The 19193-nt window shown below is 43.0% G+C and overlaps 1 protein-coding gene across 1 annotated transcript in view; it reads left to right on the top strand.

Annotated features, from left to right (window-relative positions):
• cdh13 (cadherin 13, H-cadherin (heart)) overlaps positions 1-19193 on the top strand; it is a 378607-nt gene that overhangs the window by 176980 nt on the left and 182434 nt on the right. Inside the window, exon 5 of the mRNA XM_080002151.1 lies at positions 2785-2937. Within this exon, the coding sequence (XP_079858277.1) occupies positions 2785-2937 (153 nt within the window). The remainder of the gene's footprint in view (positions 1-2784; positions 2938-19193) is intronic.

The raw sequence follows: 19193 nt of genomic DNA, 5'->3' as shown, positions 1-19193 counted from the left end.
TCCCCAAACTGTTGCCACAAGGTGGAAGCGTACAACTGTCCACGATTGAAAGAATCATTGTGCTGTATGTTATCCACCGGTGGCAAGAGAGAGAAAGCACCGTGTGAAGCAGGAAGTAGTAAAGGAAGAGCGCTAGACAGGGATTGCCGGTCATGGTGGTCAAACCGACAAAAGCATGGGAAAGGAGCTGGTTTGTCTGCCCGTCCACGCGGAGGCCGGAGAGGGGGTTCGAAGCCGTGCCCATGGGACGGAGTGGCAATGTGCAATCGTTCTCCCTTGTTGCAAGAATCTCTAAAAATGAAACTGCACATGACATAATTTGGGGCCGCATGCCGCCTTGCGCTTGTGGCGAGGATGAGCCAGGTGATTTCAAAGCGTGAGTGTTCATTAATCCCAATGAAATGTAGAAAGGAAGCACTCGCACAGAACGAGGGATTTGCATATGGATCCAATAATTCAATTTCACACCTCTCACATGCAGACATCACACACATTCACACACGCTAAGATGAGATCTAGATGAGAATTCTATATGAAAATGTGAACGCAATCCAAATTTGAAGTTAGTTAAGATTGATTTTTAGAACAAAATGTAATACTATTTAATACAATGTAATACATGGTGAAACAATAGCATGTGTGCTTTATGAAGCAAAACCTATGTGTCATGATTATTAATGTCACACGTTTTAACTTTGTGTTTCTGCATAATGAATGTTGTGTGTAAAAAGATAAATCATGACAAACAGGCAAATATAATGGCGGTTAAACCGACTATTTACTAATTGAGGATCCAATGCTATGGCGTACTAAATAGTTTGCTAATATGCTTATATGCCATTTTGGAGGCAGCAATAGTCTTGAGCATGAAGCCTTATTGCTGTTTGTGTGTTTTTTACACTAACACGCTCTTTTGTGTTTTCTGTGTGTTCCTTTTCTGTGTGTTTATATCCTGCATGGTTTCCATCACTGGTCGGTGTGTGAATACTTCCGCTGGCGATGGCAGTCTCATGTAAGTTCGACTACTGTAATAAGTGAATATGGCTGTCAAACAATGATATTGAAGTCAAAAGTTGGGACTACTTTTATTGTTTGAAAAAGGTGTTATGGAATTTAGCTTGGATATTAACTGATTACACACTAGCCCTTGAATACAACTCCATAAGCATTTTTCGTTATTTTATGTTGTTATTATTATTTTTGTTTATTTAATTTGTATTTGTTGTTAAGTTTCACAACATAGGCCAAAATTCTACCTATTATTATTATTATAGTTATTGTTATTATTATTATTCTATGTTTTCATTAGTTCTGAGAATCCTGTAGAGAAGCCTTTCCGCACACATGTTAAAAATATAATGAGAATGAAAGTCAGTTTGTCGGACCCTTTTCAGACACTTGGGATATGATATGATATGATATGATATGATATGACATGATATGATATGATATGATATGATATGATATGATATCACATGATATGGGTGGTCAATCCTAATTCAAAGTAATGAGTGGAAAACTGATTTGCATCAAAGTTGAAGACGCAAACGTCAAATTACTTCAAACATGAAACAACAAACCAACCAACCCATATTTCTAATAAACAAGAAATATGTTTGAAGACCCTATGGTATAAATCGCAATTTTAAAAATGTACAAAATATTCAAATATATACATATTGTTAAAAATATACATAGGTAATAAATAAAATATAAGACTAATGTAACTAACTAACTGTATAAATATACATTTAAGTAACTGTATAACTATTATTCCATTATATAACGAAATTGTTAATAACAATAACAATAATAAATATAGCTGCAGGCAGTAATACATGGGGTCCAGTTTAGGCGTTCGTATTACAGTTTTCTGGGTTCTGTGAGATGCAGCACAGGTTACAAATTTTACAAACACAGTGGACATATGTCTGGACCAATCAACGTGCTCTTACATCACTGAATGTTCCTCTTCTGTAGTTCAGTTTAAATGTCCCTCAAAAATGTATTTTTAACAATTACGATCGTTCCTGGATCATGCAGTGTGGACACGAAAGAAAGGGTCAGTTCCTCCAAAGGTTTCTTAGAATTTCCCGCAGTTCGAAAACATCTTCTTTGAACGCTTTTAGCTTTTGGGACTTTGTAAAAGGCAGCACGAGTTACAGTTCATCATCAGCTCAAGCTGTCTGTCTAGGTGTCTCACTCGCAAGTGGCTGGATGCAAATTAGTTCCCAAAGACGAATCTTGGACTTATAACTTCGGATGATTATGTCACAAAGCGGCCGGCTCCTGAAACTAATTAAATTATGGCAGTTTTTTCACTTATTTCTGCTCGAAATGTCGTCAAATATTGATCAAACACGAATGACAAGACGCGTGAAACATCTCGGTTCTAACGAGACCTCAACCACATCTCTGCGTACCGCAGAGAGATCAAAAATAAGCCCCATCCTGAGCCATGTGAAGCAGGAAGTAGTGAACAAAGAACGCTTAACAGAAAACATGGCTGCACGCAAGTCAAATGTTATTAGTGTTATTAGGGGGCCAGCCCAATTAATAGAAAATAAAGGAACAAATATTATCAACATTAGGGGCTGTGGTTGACCTATTGTGTCATCAGCCAAAATCCAAGTTAAAGTCTATTACACCTTTTTAAAAGATGATCTAATAACAATAACAATGAAGCTTCATGTTGTTAATAATGATAAAATGAGATTTTAACGTTTTTTATGATTTTTTTTCTTTTTCATTTCTGATCATATGATTGTATTTATATGTGTGCAGGTGATCTCCTCGGAGCGTTTGTCGAGCAGCATCTTCCGTCTGACGGGCCACGGGGCCGACCAGGACCCCAGGGGCCTCTTTACCATCGACATCAACACGGGGGACGTCTACGTCAGCCGCTCCCTGGACCGCGAGGCCATCGAGTCCTACCAGGTCTGTGTGTGTGTGTGTGTGTGTGTGTGTGTGTGTGTGTGTGTGTGTGTGTGTGTGTGTGTGTGTGTGTGTGTGTGTGTGTGTGTGTGTGTGTGTGTGTGTGTGTGTGTGTGTGTGTGTGTGTGTGTGTGTGTCCTATCCACTGTCTATCTGGCTCTCTTCAGAGTTCTACACCTCACCTTTAAATCCTTCATTGCATTCTGGGATGGTGGAGATGATGTGGAAAGATAAGAGGGGGATGTTGGTTTCGCCTAGTAGCACTTTGATATTTATTTTTAGTTCTACATTATGGGTTAATGGCAGGGTGCTTTACGCCTGGCCCACACTACTACTTCAAGACTATCCAAATCTTAACAGATGTTGAAAATGGGAGAGACCGAATCAAAAAAAAAAGCCCACTCATAATCTTCCTCACACCGTAGGAGAATCTGGCAAGATAATCTTGAGAACCATCAAAAAAATCTGGACTTTGCTCATCATTTAATTATCTTTTAGCGACGGCCCCTAAGAGCAAATTTTGTCAAGGGCGACTTGATGATATGCTCTTTTGAGCATTACGACCTGTTTGATCTGGCTGCTGACTTAGGTGCCTGGGCGTAAACAGCAGGAATACACTCACTCAGACACAGAAAAACTACCATCACACAGCACACACTGGAGTGAAATTTCAGGTTTAAACATTTCCTAATTGATTTCCGGTCCAAAAGTGTAACATTCACACGTTCCGATTGAAAGTGTGTTCAGTGGGTGAGTGTTTTTTGACGGAGTGGATCGCATCGGGGTTCAACCCAACTCCGCCCAACTCCGCAGAGATGTATCAAAGCTCCGTCCACCCATTTCACTTCCTCGGTTGGAGACAAGTCGGCGCCATTTTCCTCCTCTCATGCAGATCTACACGGTAGGTGAAATTAAGTCAAACTTACTGAAGCAATTATAAATCGATGCTATGCACTTGTAGCATGTCCAATGAAACATCTATGGAGAATACTTTACAAAGACTTGGTTGTTGCCAGGACTGAACAGCAAATTGGTCCAGGTGACTGCTGTATGGCGGCGTTAGTTACTGAAACTGTCTCCAACTTCATCAGTGATGATTTGACAACAATTTACATGCAAACGTAAAAGCGGTGAAAAACCAAGCTTTGTGTTTTTACTGTGTAAAATCTCGTTTGAGGTTGGAGCTAACAGTCGGGTTTTTGTTGAACGCCAAAGGGGCCGCAAAAAAAACTACCGACAGAAAAATGTTTACATTTTTTTTCTATTCCTTTAGAATGATCGGATTGCTGCTGGTCTTCTGCTTCTGAGATGTCTGACACAGGCTTCGGCTCAAGTGCATCAACTGTGATCAGAGACGAGGTCCCTAGCAAGAGACAAAGTGTTGAGGATGCACTTTAATGCAGCGTCTAAACGGAATCATAACAAAGCTTGATTGTCGGGAGTTTCTTAACACTTTCGCATTTTTCGCTCGCCTCTAGAAAAGCTGCTTACCACCATGTTTTTGCATTCTAGAGTTTATGTTTTTATTAGTTGATTGAAGCGGTGCTGAGAGGCAAGTCCAGTGGTGAAGAAGTACTACAGGAGTACCAAACAGCAGAAGCCCTAACACAGGCCACAAGAAGACAAATGGTTAACGGACTGGCTTCCATGATTGATGATCATGGGTATGTGTGTTTCATAATCTTTTTATTTGTGCCAAGTAACTGCATGGGTGGCCATTGCATACATTTCGATTAATCATTTCACGTCTCTTCTCAGGCACCTCCCCACCAAAGCAATCAGAGAACAGTATGCTCTTGGGATAGTGATGCTGTTCCCTTCCCTCAAGGATCCTTATTCCAAGAAACACCATGTAAACGTCATTATTATTGTTTGCATGACACTTTCACGTCGTACTTGCATTTTGTGACACAAAGCCGTGTACATGTCATTGCCATTTGAATATCTGAGATTTGTCATGAGCCAAAAATGACGCATTTTATTTCAGGCACACTTATACAGTATGATGCAGCACAGGTACAGGATACATTTCTTGGCGTCTGAAAACAGACCAAAGGAAGATTCGTCGAGGATCTGTACCGCCACCAAATAGCTCTATCGACTTTTTCCTCCAGGGAGGCCCACATTTCCAAAGGACTGTTAATGTTGAAAGGTAGCGTGATGGGGATCCTCAACCACACCGGAGACAATTCACTGATTTTCCAGAGACCTTTTCGGCCCCGTCAGAAACTTGTTAATGACCCAGGCCCGAGTGTTGATGTCCTCTCCATCTTCTCAAAATTCCTGGATACAAAATGATGGTTAGTTTGGAATGAGATGTTTAGAATGACTTGAATTTTTCAAGAATTTCCAGTAGTAGCCGCTTAATATCTTCTTTCTTAAAGGTGAACCGAGACTACACTCTCATATTTGATGACGGGACGTCCCCCGGGCTGCTTCAGAAATGGGATGTGTTCTTCAAGCCAAACGTCATAAAAGCTGCCGAGCGGCTCACTCCAACACCAGAGTTGCGTTGCTTTGGTGCATTCAGCAGAAAATGCCCCCAGGAAGCCCCCAGGAAGTCCCCAGCTTCATTCATTATTTTCATGACGATGGTTAAAATAAGGAAAAGAGAGCACCTGGGAGATTGTCCTTTACGAGATTGAATGTGTCTCTGAAGGTTGAGCTGATTTTTGGGATACATATGAACAGTAGGTGGATGACTGTTTAAAAGTATTTCACAGTGCCTGTACTTTCTCACATGTTTTCACTACATTCCTGTGACTCTTTGTCCTCAGCCTGCGACCAAGAAATGGCCTCCCTATTGTTGCTGACACATCTCCCTCCACCACCACCACCAGGGGGACGGAAGTCTCCAAAGATAATCACGAGAACAGTCGCTTATATCACGTAGTTTTCTCTGTGGCTGCACTTTATTCTTGTGTCTAATGTTTTCTTATCTCAAATGAGGCAAACCGCTCCCTTAGGGCATTTGATGAACTTTTTAAAGCACATTTTGTGTTTAATTTGTGTGATGATGTAGCATTTGTGAAATTTTGCATGTGTCAGAAACTGTATCGCGCAGATTATTTTGGAGAGCGCTGGCAATGGCATTGGTTTGAATTCTATTCAGACGTTGTGTCTTGTGAAAAACACCCCACTGTCGACGTTATTCCTGTTGGGAACAAAAACTGGAATTTGTTACTATTGTTACTTCAAATAATGAACATAGTTTTTTCACCTTCCCTCACTCTAGGTATGATAATATAATATATTGTCATACCTAGAGTGTTATTATTTAAAGCATTTGAATTTTGACCACCACAAACTATTCAAGCACTTGCATCCACAGAAACTACCTACCTAAGCATTATTATCCATTAACCATCTTCTATGAGAAAAAAAGGCCTCTTATTATACAGTATATGTGGTGTATGAGGTTTGAAGCCAAACACCAGCTGTTTAAAGATTATTTAAAAAAATTCAAAAACGTAATCAACTCAAATCACTTGGTACAAACATCAGGTGGTCATGGCTTATCACTGGGAAACCTTCATCCTCAGACAAAATCAGTATGGGCCAATTAAATATTTTTTCCTTCAGAGATGAGAACGTAATCAACAATGAAATGCTTGAAATTATCTTGTCAAATTATGTTTTCTCAACTAGTTTTTTTAAAGCTGATGGTGGAGCGTATAAAGCTGGACTTGTTCTTTGCAGTGCAATGGAAGGAGACATGCCAGTCTTTTGTCAAATAAGTGATATATTTTGGTTAAAGATCACATTTTTGTTTCAAATGTTTGAGCTTCAATTTCATTTCCTAAGCCACAGCCTAAGGGGCTGTGGCTTAGGAGGTGGAGCGGGTCGTCTAGCAATCAGAAGATTGCCAGTTCAATCCCCGGCTCCTCCTGGTAGTGTGCTGACGTGTCCTCGAGCAAGACATTTAACCACCTAACTGCTCCCCATCGCTGTATGGCAGTCCACTGCTCCTCGATAGGTCAGTTATTAGAATGCGTAAGATGCAGATAAATGCATTTAATTGCCTCAGTACTTGTTCTTTGTGCAATGACAATTAGTCTAATCTAATAACCCGTTCGGTATTCAAAGCTCATACACGTTTCAGATGACAATTTGTATATTATCATTCACAATGTTTAAATTCAACTGTATGAATAAATGACTGCAAGGGGAAAAAAAATGCAAAAATAAATGTTATTTTTGAAAAAAAAAATTGTTTATTGGAATTAATTTTGACGATTTGTATCTTTTTTCCAGTGTCGATAGCTTGACACTTTTGGGAGTGAGACTACCAATCGTAAAAAATGTAACTGATAGCAGTGTTCCTTAGTGCTACGAGTGTTGTGAGTTAAAGAAGGAACTCCGGCTTAGTGTTGAATGTTTAACTATTTTGGAAGTGTTTTTGAATTTAACTTACGAGCGTGTGGTATAAACCCTGAAAAAAGACTTGAAATCAACCCTGGGAGTTAATTCAACACTGGACTTTTTTGCTGTGTAGGGAGTTATTCACACATGGGCGCTGCTCTCCCTCTATCTCTCCCTCTCCCTCCATCTCCTCCTCCACATGCAGAGGCCCACGGGGAGCCGTGGTCTCTCCTCCTCATTAGGGGATAGTTACTTGTCCCAATCATAACTCAGAACAGAGGTCTGCTATCAAACCTGCCTTGGCCTTTTTTTATTTTTATTGATGGCCCCAAGCTGTGCAGAGAATGGCGACATCATTCCTTTTATAGTGCCCACTCGGATGTCATCTCCGTTGCATTCATTAAGCGAGTCCCCCAATCTGTACTGTAGCTCGTGGCATGTGTAGCGGTGATACATAAAATATTCAGAGCGGTAGATTAAAATCTCCATTACCTTCAACACAGCTTAAAGGTGAAGGAAAAGTTGCAGCTTGGTCTCCTTCCCTTCGCCGCATGTGGACAGTACATTTGGGGCTGTTTGAGTAAAGTCTAACAGATAGAGTTTAATCTCTTTTACTTTAAATCGAATTTTGTTGTGGGTGCGTGCTCGGGGCTTGTGACCGGGTGGGGCCTGTTATGGTATGGCATGCCTCGCCTTTGCGTGGGCAGGCTATGGGGGCCCCACCGGCTCACCCCCGCTGGGCGGGCTGTTCCGGCGGGGTGCTGGTCTGTTGGCCGCGGGGCCTGGCTCCGGGCTTGTGGTCTGTGCCTGGCGCTTGCAGCCCGGGCTCTGCACTCACAGGAGCGTCTCATGCCTCCACATGGGGGAACCTCAAGGTCGAGTGTAGGTGTTGCTCTGCGGGTTCTTGGCTTCTTCTGTGGCTGCTGTGCGTTGTGCTCGAAGTGTTGTCGTGGTCTTGAGGAGTCTGTATGGCTGCGGGGCTCGTGGGGGGCTGCGAGGCCTTCTCGCAGCTTGGAGGCACTACTATGTAATTCTGACCTCATACGCCAATCCGATCCTGTGTACTCACAGGTAGACACATCACACACACACACACACACACACACACACACACACACAGATAGACTCATCACGCAGACAGGCAGACACTACCAGCATCTGCTTTGAACACACGTCTGAACACCCTCCTAATTATATCCTTTTCCTTTCCTCTCCTTTATTGCTGTAAGGTTTTCTCTCACCCATGGTGATTCTCCCCCTCTTTGATAAGTAATGATGATTAGTTGTTTATCGACCAAAACACTGTCAGGTCATTCTCCAAAGAGGGGGATTAGTGGTGGTCATGTCTCACAGAGATGTACTCTTGTCATCCCACAGGTTGTCCCCACAGGTTGTCATTGCAAGTAGTTCTTGATGATTCATTTATTTTAATAATTAATTTTAATGAATGGTTGCAATGGCATACAAATATTCTGTGTTGTATGTAAGCCTGCTGACAGCACAGGTAAAATAAATACATAATAATAAATTGATTTAGCTGTACTTCAATTAGTTCAGTTGGCCAGGCAAGGTTGGTACTGGGGTCTAAGCGGGTCTGAGGAAAGGAAAGAGAAAGAGACTTTATTTATCACGCAACACAGCACACTGTAACACATGCTTGCACACACACACACATGCACATGCTTTGATGGTGGCCGATGAAATGGATTCTCTGCATTTGACCCATCCTGGGTTGTCCTTCCTCCGGGGGCACAGCCAGGAGCAGTGGGCAGCATACGTGGACGCGCCCGGGGACCAGGTGATAAATGTCCATCGCTGGTCAGATGATGATGGGTGCATGTTTCTGGTGGGGTCCTTACTGACGGGAGGTGGAGGAAACCCCATGTGAGCACGGGGAGAACATGCAAACTCCACACAGAAAGGCTCCTATTTGGGAGATAACCCGCCCGGAGCACGGTGCCAACAGCACCCCAGGCGGGAATCGAACCCAGGACCTTCTTGCTGTGAGGCAGCAGTGCAATGCACTGCGCCACCGTGCCACAAAAAGACACATGTCCAAGAAATGTCCGGGGCCTGAAATATGTTTGAGAAATGTCCAAGCCTGAAATATGTTTGCGGCCATATATCAAGGAATGTCATTGAAACCGTGCAGTTGTGAATTGGATGGACAGTAATTTTTGGTGCATCGTCTTTCCGTTCAGAGTAATGGATCGTGCTGAGATAGCTGCACGCAGGAAAAGGACCGGAGCACTGATCTCTGAGCATGGGATGTTTTTGTAGTATATTCAGATGATAGTTGATTCAGATACTCGGAATGAAATGTCAGGAAATGTCAATTGTGTTATCTGTCAAAAGAAATCAAAACCCTGAAGCACATGTTATTTTTGTTGGTGGCACTTCATGCCTCCCTTGTGTGAGGGGTTTTCCTTTAGTCCAAAAGTTGAATGTCAATCTATTCTCTGCCGGAATAGACCGCTAATCGATAGGGACCCCCCGGTGGCGCCCTGCCTTCCTGATCTGGTGGCTTGTTTTCACACATCTTTAAGCCGGGTCACTCCCCTCAGTGACTCTGTCAATACTGTGCTGTCAATACTACGCTGCATAGGTAGCACACATTATTGTTATATTGAACAGGCCCTCACTCCTTTTGACAAAACCTCTCTGTTGCCTTCCCTTTCTTCCTTCATTTGTTTATTTGATTATTTGTTTGTTCATTTGTGCGTTGATAGTTGAATGATGATTGGCTTATGGCTTACAGATGTGCTGCTCTCCTCCCCACAAGGTCACTTCATGTAGATCAGGCCGGACAACACCAATTTCTAGTCCCCGGAAACCATCTTGTGAGGTCGAGTCACCCCATTGTCAACCAATTTATTTACTGTATGTTAAAAAGGTGGTATACCTCTGTATGTTTAGAAACATATAGAACTATATAAATGATCATTACCACACAATTATGATAAAAATTCAGCAACAATTTTGTCCGTCTTCGTACAACTTGGCAATCACTTCCAAAAGTTAGTGTCGGGTGTACAATGTAATGAAACTGAAAAAATACTCGTAAAACAAGCTTTATTAAACTGTAGCCGAACAGCCAGATCTGAAAGCTAGAGTGTAGCAGTTTCGCCTGCCACACTCCACCTGAGTGGCGTATTCAGGGAGCTCCGGCACAGAGACACAGACGATGGGGTTGAGAAAACACAGTTTATTGTAGAGAGTGGGCCAGGTGGAATAAGCCCAGGAACAGATGGACACGTCATGACAGGGCTCCTCTCCTGAGTGTGTGTGGGGATGGGGGTTTTACCTGTTGCTCGTTAGACCGACCAACGAGAAACAGGTATGCAGCCACTCTGATCCCAATCACCTAGATCCAGGTCAGGTGTGGCTCCTCTAACCGCACCATCCCCACACCACAGAGAGGTCAACGAAACTAAGCGGGAGCAGGGGCGACGCAGCGGCCTCTAATACAGGAGGCGTGGAGCGAAGCGGTGTAAACAAAAAAAACCCTAATAAAGTCAACATTTGAGGCAGAAGAAACAACAGACACGGCGATCAGTGAGGCCACATGTTCACAAGAATTTAATGTCAAACATTATTTTCTTGTTAAGCTCTATTAGGGTGAAAATGAATGTTAATGAGATGGAGATGGAGGGAAGGCAGACGGGAACAAGGGGGAGGGCTGTTATGACAGCCTCCTCTCCGGCTCCAGTCGGTGGCAGGAAAGACACTTGATTGGCTAGAAAAGTGGAGGAAAAGGAGAAGGTGAAACGATTAAAAAAGTTCTGTTTACAGGCGGAAAGCTGACCTCTGGTAATGTGGGTCGTCCCAAACAAAAGCTATTGTGAGCCCCGGACGTGTTAGCACTGGCCACAGTCCAATTTGGAACAGACAACGAGCATACAGTACTTCCCATTACTATTTCCCATAGAGCTTTGATATGAATTTGTTTATCATCGGTGAAGCGTTTGTCTAGTTTCTTCCTGAATCCACGCCGGCTCCATAAATGCCAATATAACGTCAGCAGATGTATGTCGTGTGATAGGTGATAATGCCATTTTGGAGCATAGTTGTTTTCCTAGTTAATAGCATTCAAATTGGAATGTGGCCGTTATTCCAAAGCTGAATAGCATAACTTCGCCACGTTCACTTTGCCGGCCCTTAAGGTTGTGAGACATATCTGTTTCCCTTCCATTATACGCCGGTTCCCATAATATATATATATAATAATTACCGAAGAAAAAATATTGATCTGGTGCTGCATTCCACCGATGAATGCAGTGTCAATACAGGCCAACAGATTGTGCGCGAATTGTATCGTAATTATTAGAACCACCATTTAATGGTATGGAAACAACTATGTCTCGCAACCAAGGGGGGGCGACTCTAATTTGTGGTGTCGACCCTGGACACCGAGCCAGAGTTGGGATAACTATGCTCCCCCTGGAGTAGTTGGGAGTTGCCCAACTGTGCCTCTCTCTCATGACGGAAAAGCCACAGCTGCCGTCCAAGGCGGGAAGGCTCACGGTAAATTTGGCGGAGAAATCGTACAAGGCCACGGGGCAGGATCATGCCCTGCTTAACAATGTCTGCCTGTTGCCGGCTTACCAGGCCAGGCTTTTATTGGACCTGGAGGGGAGGGCCACCCACGAAACCTACGTGGAACTGCGCAAGACTTCTGTCTCATGATGGCCAAAGGTGCAGCACAGGACCCAGGGCGTGTGATCGGGTTTTTTCAGTGGCGATGCAGCGGCACCTATGGCTGAACCTGTCACAGATCTCTGAGAAGGAGAAGAACACTCTCCTGAACGCTCCGGTGAAGGTGTCTGGACTCTCCGACCCACAAATTAGAGCGGTCCCCCCTTCGCGAGCCCTGGCAGAACCCTGGAGCAGTAGGACATGAGGCATGGTCATATGATTTACCTTTTCACCCTATGAATGGGTTCTTATATGCTGAAATCGGGGGTTTGGGTCACATCTGCCAGTTGGTCAATGGAATGGACTACCCGACCCGGGATTCTATGTCTCTGCCTTTGGGGACTTGCATAGGAGACGTCGGTTCTGACCTCGTGGTCAGTGAGGGTGGTAGGTATACAATTTGGCATTCAAGTTTAAAATGAAGTAAAACATCTGGGTATTGCTACAACTCTGGTTTTAAGAATGAAGAATGAGAGTGTGACTGTTCCGTCTGCCACACGCCACCCAAGTGGTGTTTCCAGGCCACCCCGGCACAGAGACACAGACGACAATGGGTTGTAGACACAAGTTTATTGAGAGGAGGCTAGGTGGAATTAGCCAGGAGCAGATGTAACATGTCATGAGGGGCTCCTCTCCTGAGTGTGTTTGTGTGTGGATAGGGTTTTTAAACCTGCGGCTCATTGGCCCAACCACCGAGCACCAGGTGTGGCTAACCTCCAACACCAAACTGAGTCCAGGAAGAATGCCTGGCTGAACCCCCCCCCCCCTCCCACCTCACCAACCTAACACAAAAAAAACTCTGGACTCTGAAACAGGGTTCCCATACCTCATACAAACAAATGTCCAAAATAAATTAACAGATCATCTTCCTGAGGACCTGGGTTTCCCGGAGCAGCAAGGTCGACCGGCCTCCTTCCCCCAGGGCGCCGACAGACTGCCCCCTCATCCCTTCCAGAGCGTGGGGTCTCGGGCTGCTGCGCTGACTGGTGACGCCATGGCCGGTTTGGCTGCTGCGGGGGCTGCTTGGAGGGGTGGCCTGGCTGCTGGGCTGATGGATGGTCCTGGCGGTGGCCGCTAGGTGGAGGAGCTAGCTGCAGACCGTTACCCATGGTGATTGCTACGGCTCCTTCTCCCCCCGTCCTTCTGGGTGCTGCTGCTGCCAGTCAGGAGAGGGTTGGTGTTGGTCCCTTCTGCTATTCAGGCTTTCAGCAGACCTTTGAATTACTTTTTTCTCGTAGTAGTTGCGGCATCAAAACTCAGTGTCTGCTATCCTCACAGGTCTCACTATGGCACATTAATTACATGTTTCTTTAGGGCTAAGGTTGGTGAGTTCAACATTATTTAGCTCAATAAATATTGATGGTGAGGTTTAGCTATGAGCTTCTGTGTGGTTAATGTCAAAGAACCATTGCACAAAATTACGCCCAGACTATACAGGTAGTTGGCTAGCAAATGTGCGTGCCGAATCGTACAAAACAGGAGTATCTTCAATATATATTGTTGTTCATCTGAACCTGCAGGTGCTACACCATTGCTATTTGATGTGCTTGATTTTACTAGTTGCAAGTGTTAAATAAAGTGTGCTAGTGTTAAGTCAAATAAAATTGACTTTGCAATATTTTTTAGATTCACATATAGCAAACCTGCACTTCTGCACTTTTATCTCTCTCTCATCTGCTCCATCTAAAGTTATATTGCAGTCATTGTTTACCGTGGCCACTGCTGAGCCTTTGCAAATGATTTCAGTTGTAGTGTTGAACCAATGGCTATAGGGAAAAAAATGACAGGATCTGATGTTAAATCCCTCGTGGTGATAATTAGGGGCGAGACATAAAGGCACAGTGGAATCAAACAACGTGAGAGTACCCCAGGCCATGGCATCATAAATCTCCATAACCCAGCTGCAAATACTTTAGTTGGCGACCAAGCTGTGGCAACCACTGCAAGTGCCAGTGCGAGTATTTGACAGCCTCTTTCACCGATATTTCATTGAATTAGTCCCACGACACCACCAGTAGGATCAACAGTGAGATCTGGCGTCCATGCAAAGTGATAATCCTTCACTACCACCACTGGCACTGCACAGACATGCCCGCTGGCTACCGTCCATCCCTAGTTACTATATAGGCCTCCTTGGTGGCTGCCATCCATCTTCAAGTACCACCAAAAATACCATACGGTTCAAAAATACAGGAGTTCATGGCCAGCAAAACTAAATCCCAGTGGAGAGCTATCTTGTTTACCTTTGGTGTGTTTTTCAGGTATTGATATTTGAAGGTATCTTAAGGTATTTTAAGATAATTTAAACACTATTGGTTACGCTGGCAGTTCAAACCCATTTAAACAAATGTCTCTCCATGTTTGGCTCGATCTAGCATTGCGCCAAATGACTTTGCGTGGCACCAAAAAATGGATGCGATCATAACGAAAAACCCAGTATTGCTAAGTAGGAAATCGTAGGTAGTTTGTTATATCTCAAGTGAAACTGACAAACAAATAAAGCCAGAGGATTGTTCAAGTGCCAGTAAGTTGTCAGGCTAATTAACCTCTGACATGACACTGATCTACGTTGAGATGAATGATACATTTCAGAATTGTCCTTTGACAACAGATCTAAAGGGCCTCTCTGCGCTCTCTCTCTGTCTCTATTTCTCTCTCTATTCCCGGTGTCTATCCTCTCCCTCTGTCATTTTTCCATTTGTTTCTTTAAATTCTTTCTCTACATTTCTCATTTGCGTCACACCACTGTAAAACCTAAAAAATACATCAGACCTACCATGGCAGCCATGTAGAGTTTCTCTTTCTTCCGCAGTCCCTTCATCCACTCTATAGCATGGTATCTCGGCACACCAGGCCAGAGGGTTGAGAGAGAACAGTGCTTATCTTGGGGTGAATTTCGAAGGTGATTATGCCATGCCTATTTTCAGCTAAGTGGCCCTCACTGAGGGGCTAATTCACAAAGGGTAAAAAAGCTGGATAAAAATAAGAAGGCAGCAATGCGAATCCACTCCCCTGCCCGATCAATAAGCTGTACTTCTGCGCTACGCACAGGGGTAAACGTAACTTGCAATCAGGATTTTGCAATCAGAAGCAATCAGATGCGCAACATGGTAGTACAACAATTTCCATTATTTTCAAATCCCAATCTTTAACTTGACAGGTATATATGCTCCGATTGCACAGGGAGCATTTCGGCACCACTGCCTTTATTTTTGTCAGCGCAATTACCACCAGATCGCTGCAGAAGGTAATGTGTGTGCACACTGTATATACAGTATGTGTGTGTATATATATATATATATATATATATATATATATATATATATAAAGTATAGATATGCGGGTAGTCCTCACTTATTGACCTACCTGTTTAACGACCGTTGGGATTTGGGACCAGCTCTCTGACCAGTCTGTGTTGTACGCTGCGTACAATACTGCGGTGTGCGTGGCGTCTCAGCACGCATCACCCTTTATACACTATATACACTATATATACTATATACACTGTATACACTATATATACTATTTACACTATATACACTATGTATACTATATACACTATATATACTATATATACTACATACACTGCATACACTATATATACTATACACTGTATGCACTATATACACTATATACACTATAAACATCTCATCTCATCACTGTTCTCAGTCTCCCACAGTCTGTCAGTATTCACTACACTAGCTTTCGCCATGGCCACGCCCCCTTAGCGTAAAAAAACTTGGGTCCTCATTTATCGACCAATTCACTTAATGACCTGGTCCCAGGAACAGAACTCGGTCATTAAGTGAGGAGTACCTTTATATGTATAAATAATATGTGTATGTACAGTATTTATATGTATATACTGTGTGTATATATGTTTATATGTACAGTATATTTGTGTGTGTGTATCTAAATATATATATACACATATCCACATATACTGTATATGTGAATGTGTATATATGTGTGTGTATACATATATATATATATATATATATATACACACACACACATATATACACACACGTATATATATATATATATGTTGATACAAGAAATCACATTAGGAAATAAAAGGTTATTTCTTCCTCCATTTATAGACTAACATTATTAGCCTGAGGACTGAGGGAAGGTGAAGCCTGTTGTCCATTTCCCGCTTATAGTTTCTACTTGGCTGGACTGTAATTTCCGGGGCTTTGTAGAGCTGGCTACACTGCCCTGAACACAGCCAGACAGGTCTCACCACTTAGGTAGGTGGCTAGCGGATCACACACACACACACACAAACACACACACACACACACAGACACTCCATCCCGCATTCTGGGTAAACGAGCAGCTGTCTACTGTAAGAGCTTTTACAGAAATAGCCACAACACAGTCATACCTCAGGGTCACACACCTTGTGGTCCAATTACTAATTTATAATTGCACACGCATGAAAGTCAGAAACCACTCTCGGAAAATATGTCTATTTCTTTAGCCAGGGATGGCTAACTCAAACAGCAATCGCTTACTCCCACTTTGATAGGATTTTTCACAGTCGTCTGGTACGCCCCCATGTCGTCTGGTATACCCTCAAAGAAATAAAATTCACAGATTCCCTTGAACCTCCTCCTTACAGCGGGGCTAGTCTGTTCATATTGGTTTTTCTTCAAAGTTTTTATTCAACATTCCTCCCCTTCCTGTCAGCTTTTCCTCCAGCTCAGGATCCTTCCACTTGGTCAGATGTGGCACTACCCTGCCGTCCTTTCAGCTTTTCCTTCCTGAGCCCCCTGCGGTTCTACCACTGTGCTGCTAGTCCTAGATAACCTGATTAGACGGTGAGGGCCCCCGTTGCTCAGCCTAAGGCATTACTGCCGCTAATTCAGGCTGTCCGCTGCCTGCTGAGGCGCGTGGCGAGACCCACAATACAGTCTGCCCACAGAGCGCTGGGGTCTGCTGCCTTGTTAAGACCAGCCTGTGCTGGATGCAGCAGGCGGGAGCCATGCAGTTTCCTCTTTCCGATATGACAATGCTCTCGGAAATCAACTCAGATAGGAAATGAATGGGAATCAGGACTGTTGGAATATTTGGACATTGGAGTAAAACTGTCAATATAATCCAAAGTGTGCACAGCATGAGCACATGGAAAAATATGTAATGTTCATTACTAATGTGATGGACAATTTGATGGACATCTATAATGGACATCTGGTGAAAATCACGATTAAATAATTGTTTTCACATGCCAATGGTTTTGGATAGGGCCACAAACAGAATTGTCATCTATTAATTGCACACAAACAATGAAAATCTAAAAATTGCACTCAAAATGTTTTCAACTGACTGCTCATTTTGTCGGTTCCTTTTTCAATTTTGCTGACCCCATATTTATACGCCTTTGGTGTCTTTGCTATTATTTGCAGATGGTAATTTTTCGTACCAAGAGCACATTACAAGGGAAACGTAAAAGTGAAGCCCGGCTTTCTTGTTGGTCCTGGCAACAGAGCCATCAGCAGTGCACAAAAGGAGATGGGATTATACCTTAGGAGAGGAGAGCGGCTATTTTGTACTGTGAAGGCACCAGGGACAGCTTTTGTCACTCTTTCAACACTCCTCTCAAGACATAATTCCATTCTTCCTTATCTAGGTGGAATGAAAAATCTCTTCTATCATTACTGTATGTTAACAGTACTTTGTATCTCCCTTGTTACTTCCCTACTTCCATCTCTCCTTCAATCTGTGTGTGTGCGTGCGCGTGTTTCTTGCGCCAATTTATTTATATATATTTTTTTCCTTTTCTAAGGGGGTTTTGCTACCTTTACCAATTTAGATCAGTGACTGGTATTTGGATTTATGAAAGAAAAGCGCAAGCACATATTGGATACAAATACACTGACAAAATTAAAATGATCAATGGCTTTATTATTGCGCATAAATCTCTCTGATAGAGGATCTTGTTAAAATGAACTTAAAATGTCCTCCTTGGTGAAATTTGGAGGGCAGTACAAGCCAAATTGTAAAACATGAAACTGAGGTGTGAGCTGTATCACCATAACATCTTGAGAATTTCAGACAGCTAAGTCACAGTGGTGCTGCTGTCCCCGCCTGTTCATGTACTGACCTTTTCAAATGTATGTAGGGAACATTAAAGGTTCAAAGTTGAGCAATTTCAATTTCTTCATGGTAAAAGGTTAAAAAACAGGAGATCAACTCTCTCTCTCTTTTCTCTTCCTTTTCTTTTCTCGTCTCTTTTTTTTGGGCAGAGGTGACGGCCTGTTTTATATCGCACTATATTATTTAACCATCCAAAATGGCTGGGCCGGGTGAAGGGAAGGGGGCAGGGAGGGACGAGTTTGAATATCAATCATCCTTTGAACGTAGTGGTCCTAATGAAAGGTCAAGCGTCTTTTTCTGAGGTTAAGTGTTATTGCACCAGGGTGTAGTCGAGTGCGGTCGTAGTTTTTACTGCGCAGAATAATACAAATATACCAGAGTGCAGTTTTTTGTTTCCCCATCTATTTTTTCCCTCCAATTTCTGCCTCCTCAGAGAGGTGTGGTGAGACACCAGCCCCCATGGCTGCATGCTAGTCTGTGTGCTGTTTGTCGAAATTTGCCAGGTCGCTGTTTTTTTTCCTTTGTGGCTTAATTTGAATGAGTGACACATTCCAATGTCCCGGCCAGCAGCGAGGAGGAGGCTTCTGAGGAGAGGCTGCCGCTTTGAGGCCGAGAGGAGCTGAATTCCTTCCCTGCAAGAGGAGAACTCTTGCTAGGAGAGAGAAAATCATCCATCCGTGGTTGTAACATCTTGATTTAGTTCACTGAGGCAGAGTAGTTATCAGAAAATTCAAAAAGGGAATGGTGTGACATTTAAAACAAAGGCATTGAAGACATTTTTGTCCAGTGGTTTTCAGGTTGTGAGAGCAGCACAATATAACTGACGTGTAATAAAGTAATAGCAGGTCTAGAATATATCTTTCTTTCTAGTCTTTTAACTAGACAAAATGGACATGCTGAGGACAGTATCATTAAAATAAATAGTCAATAAATATTAAATGAGAGTGGCTTGATGTCATCTGCTGTCACATATATCGTTAGGGTTTGCAATAAAATACCCACAATTGTTATCGCCTGACAGGCTAATCACAAACTAACCAGCCTTCTTTGTTGTTTAGGGTCGCTGAAACCAAGTTTTGTCGGAAGGACCCAAGCACAGA

The sequence above is a fragment of the Zeus faber genome (assembly GCF_960531495.2).
Source record: "Zeus faber genome assembly, chromosome: 6".
Lineage (NCBI taxonomy): Eukaryota > Metazoa > Chordata > Actinopteri > Zeiformes > Zeidae > Zeus > Zeus faber.
The sequence above is the reverse complement of the archived record's forward strand: the minus strand, read 5'-3'. Positions and strand labels throughout refer to the sequence as shown.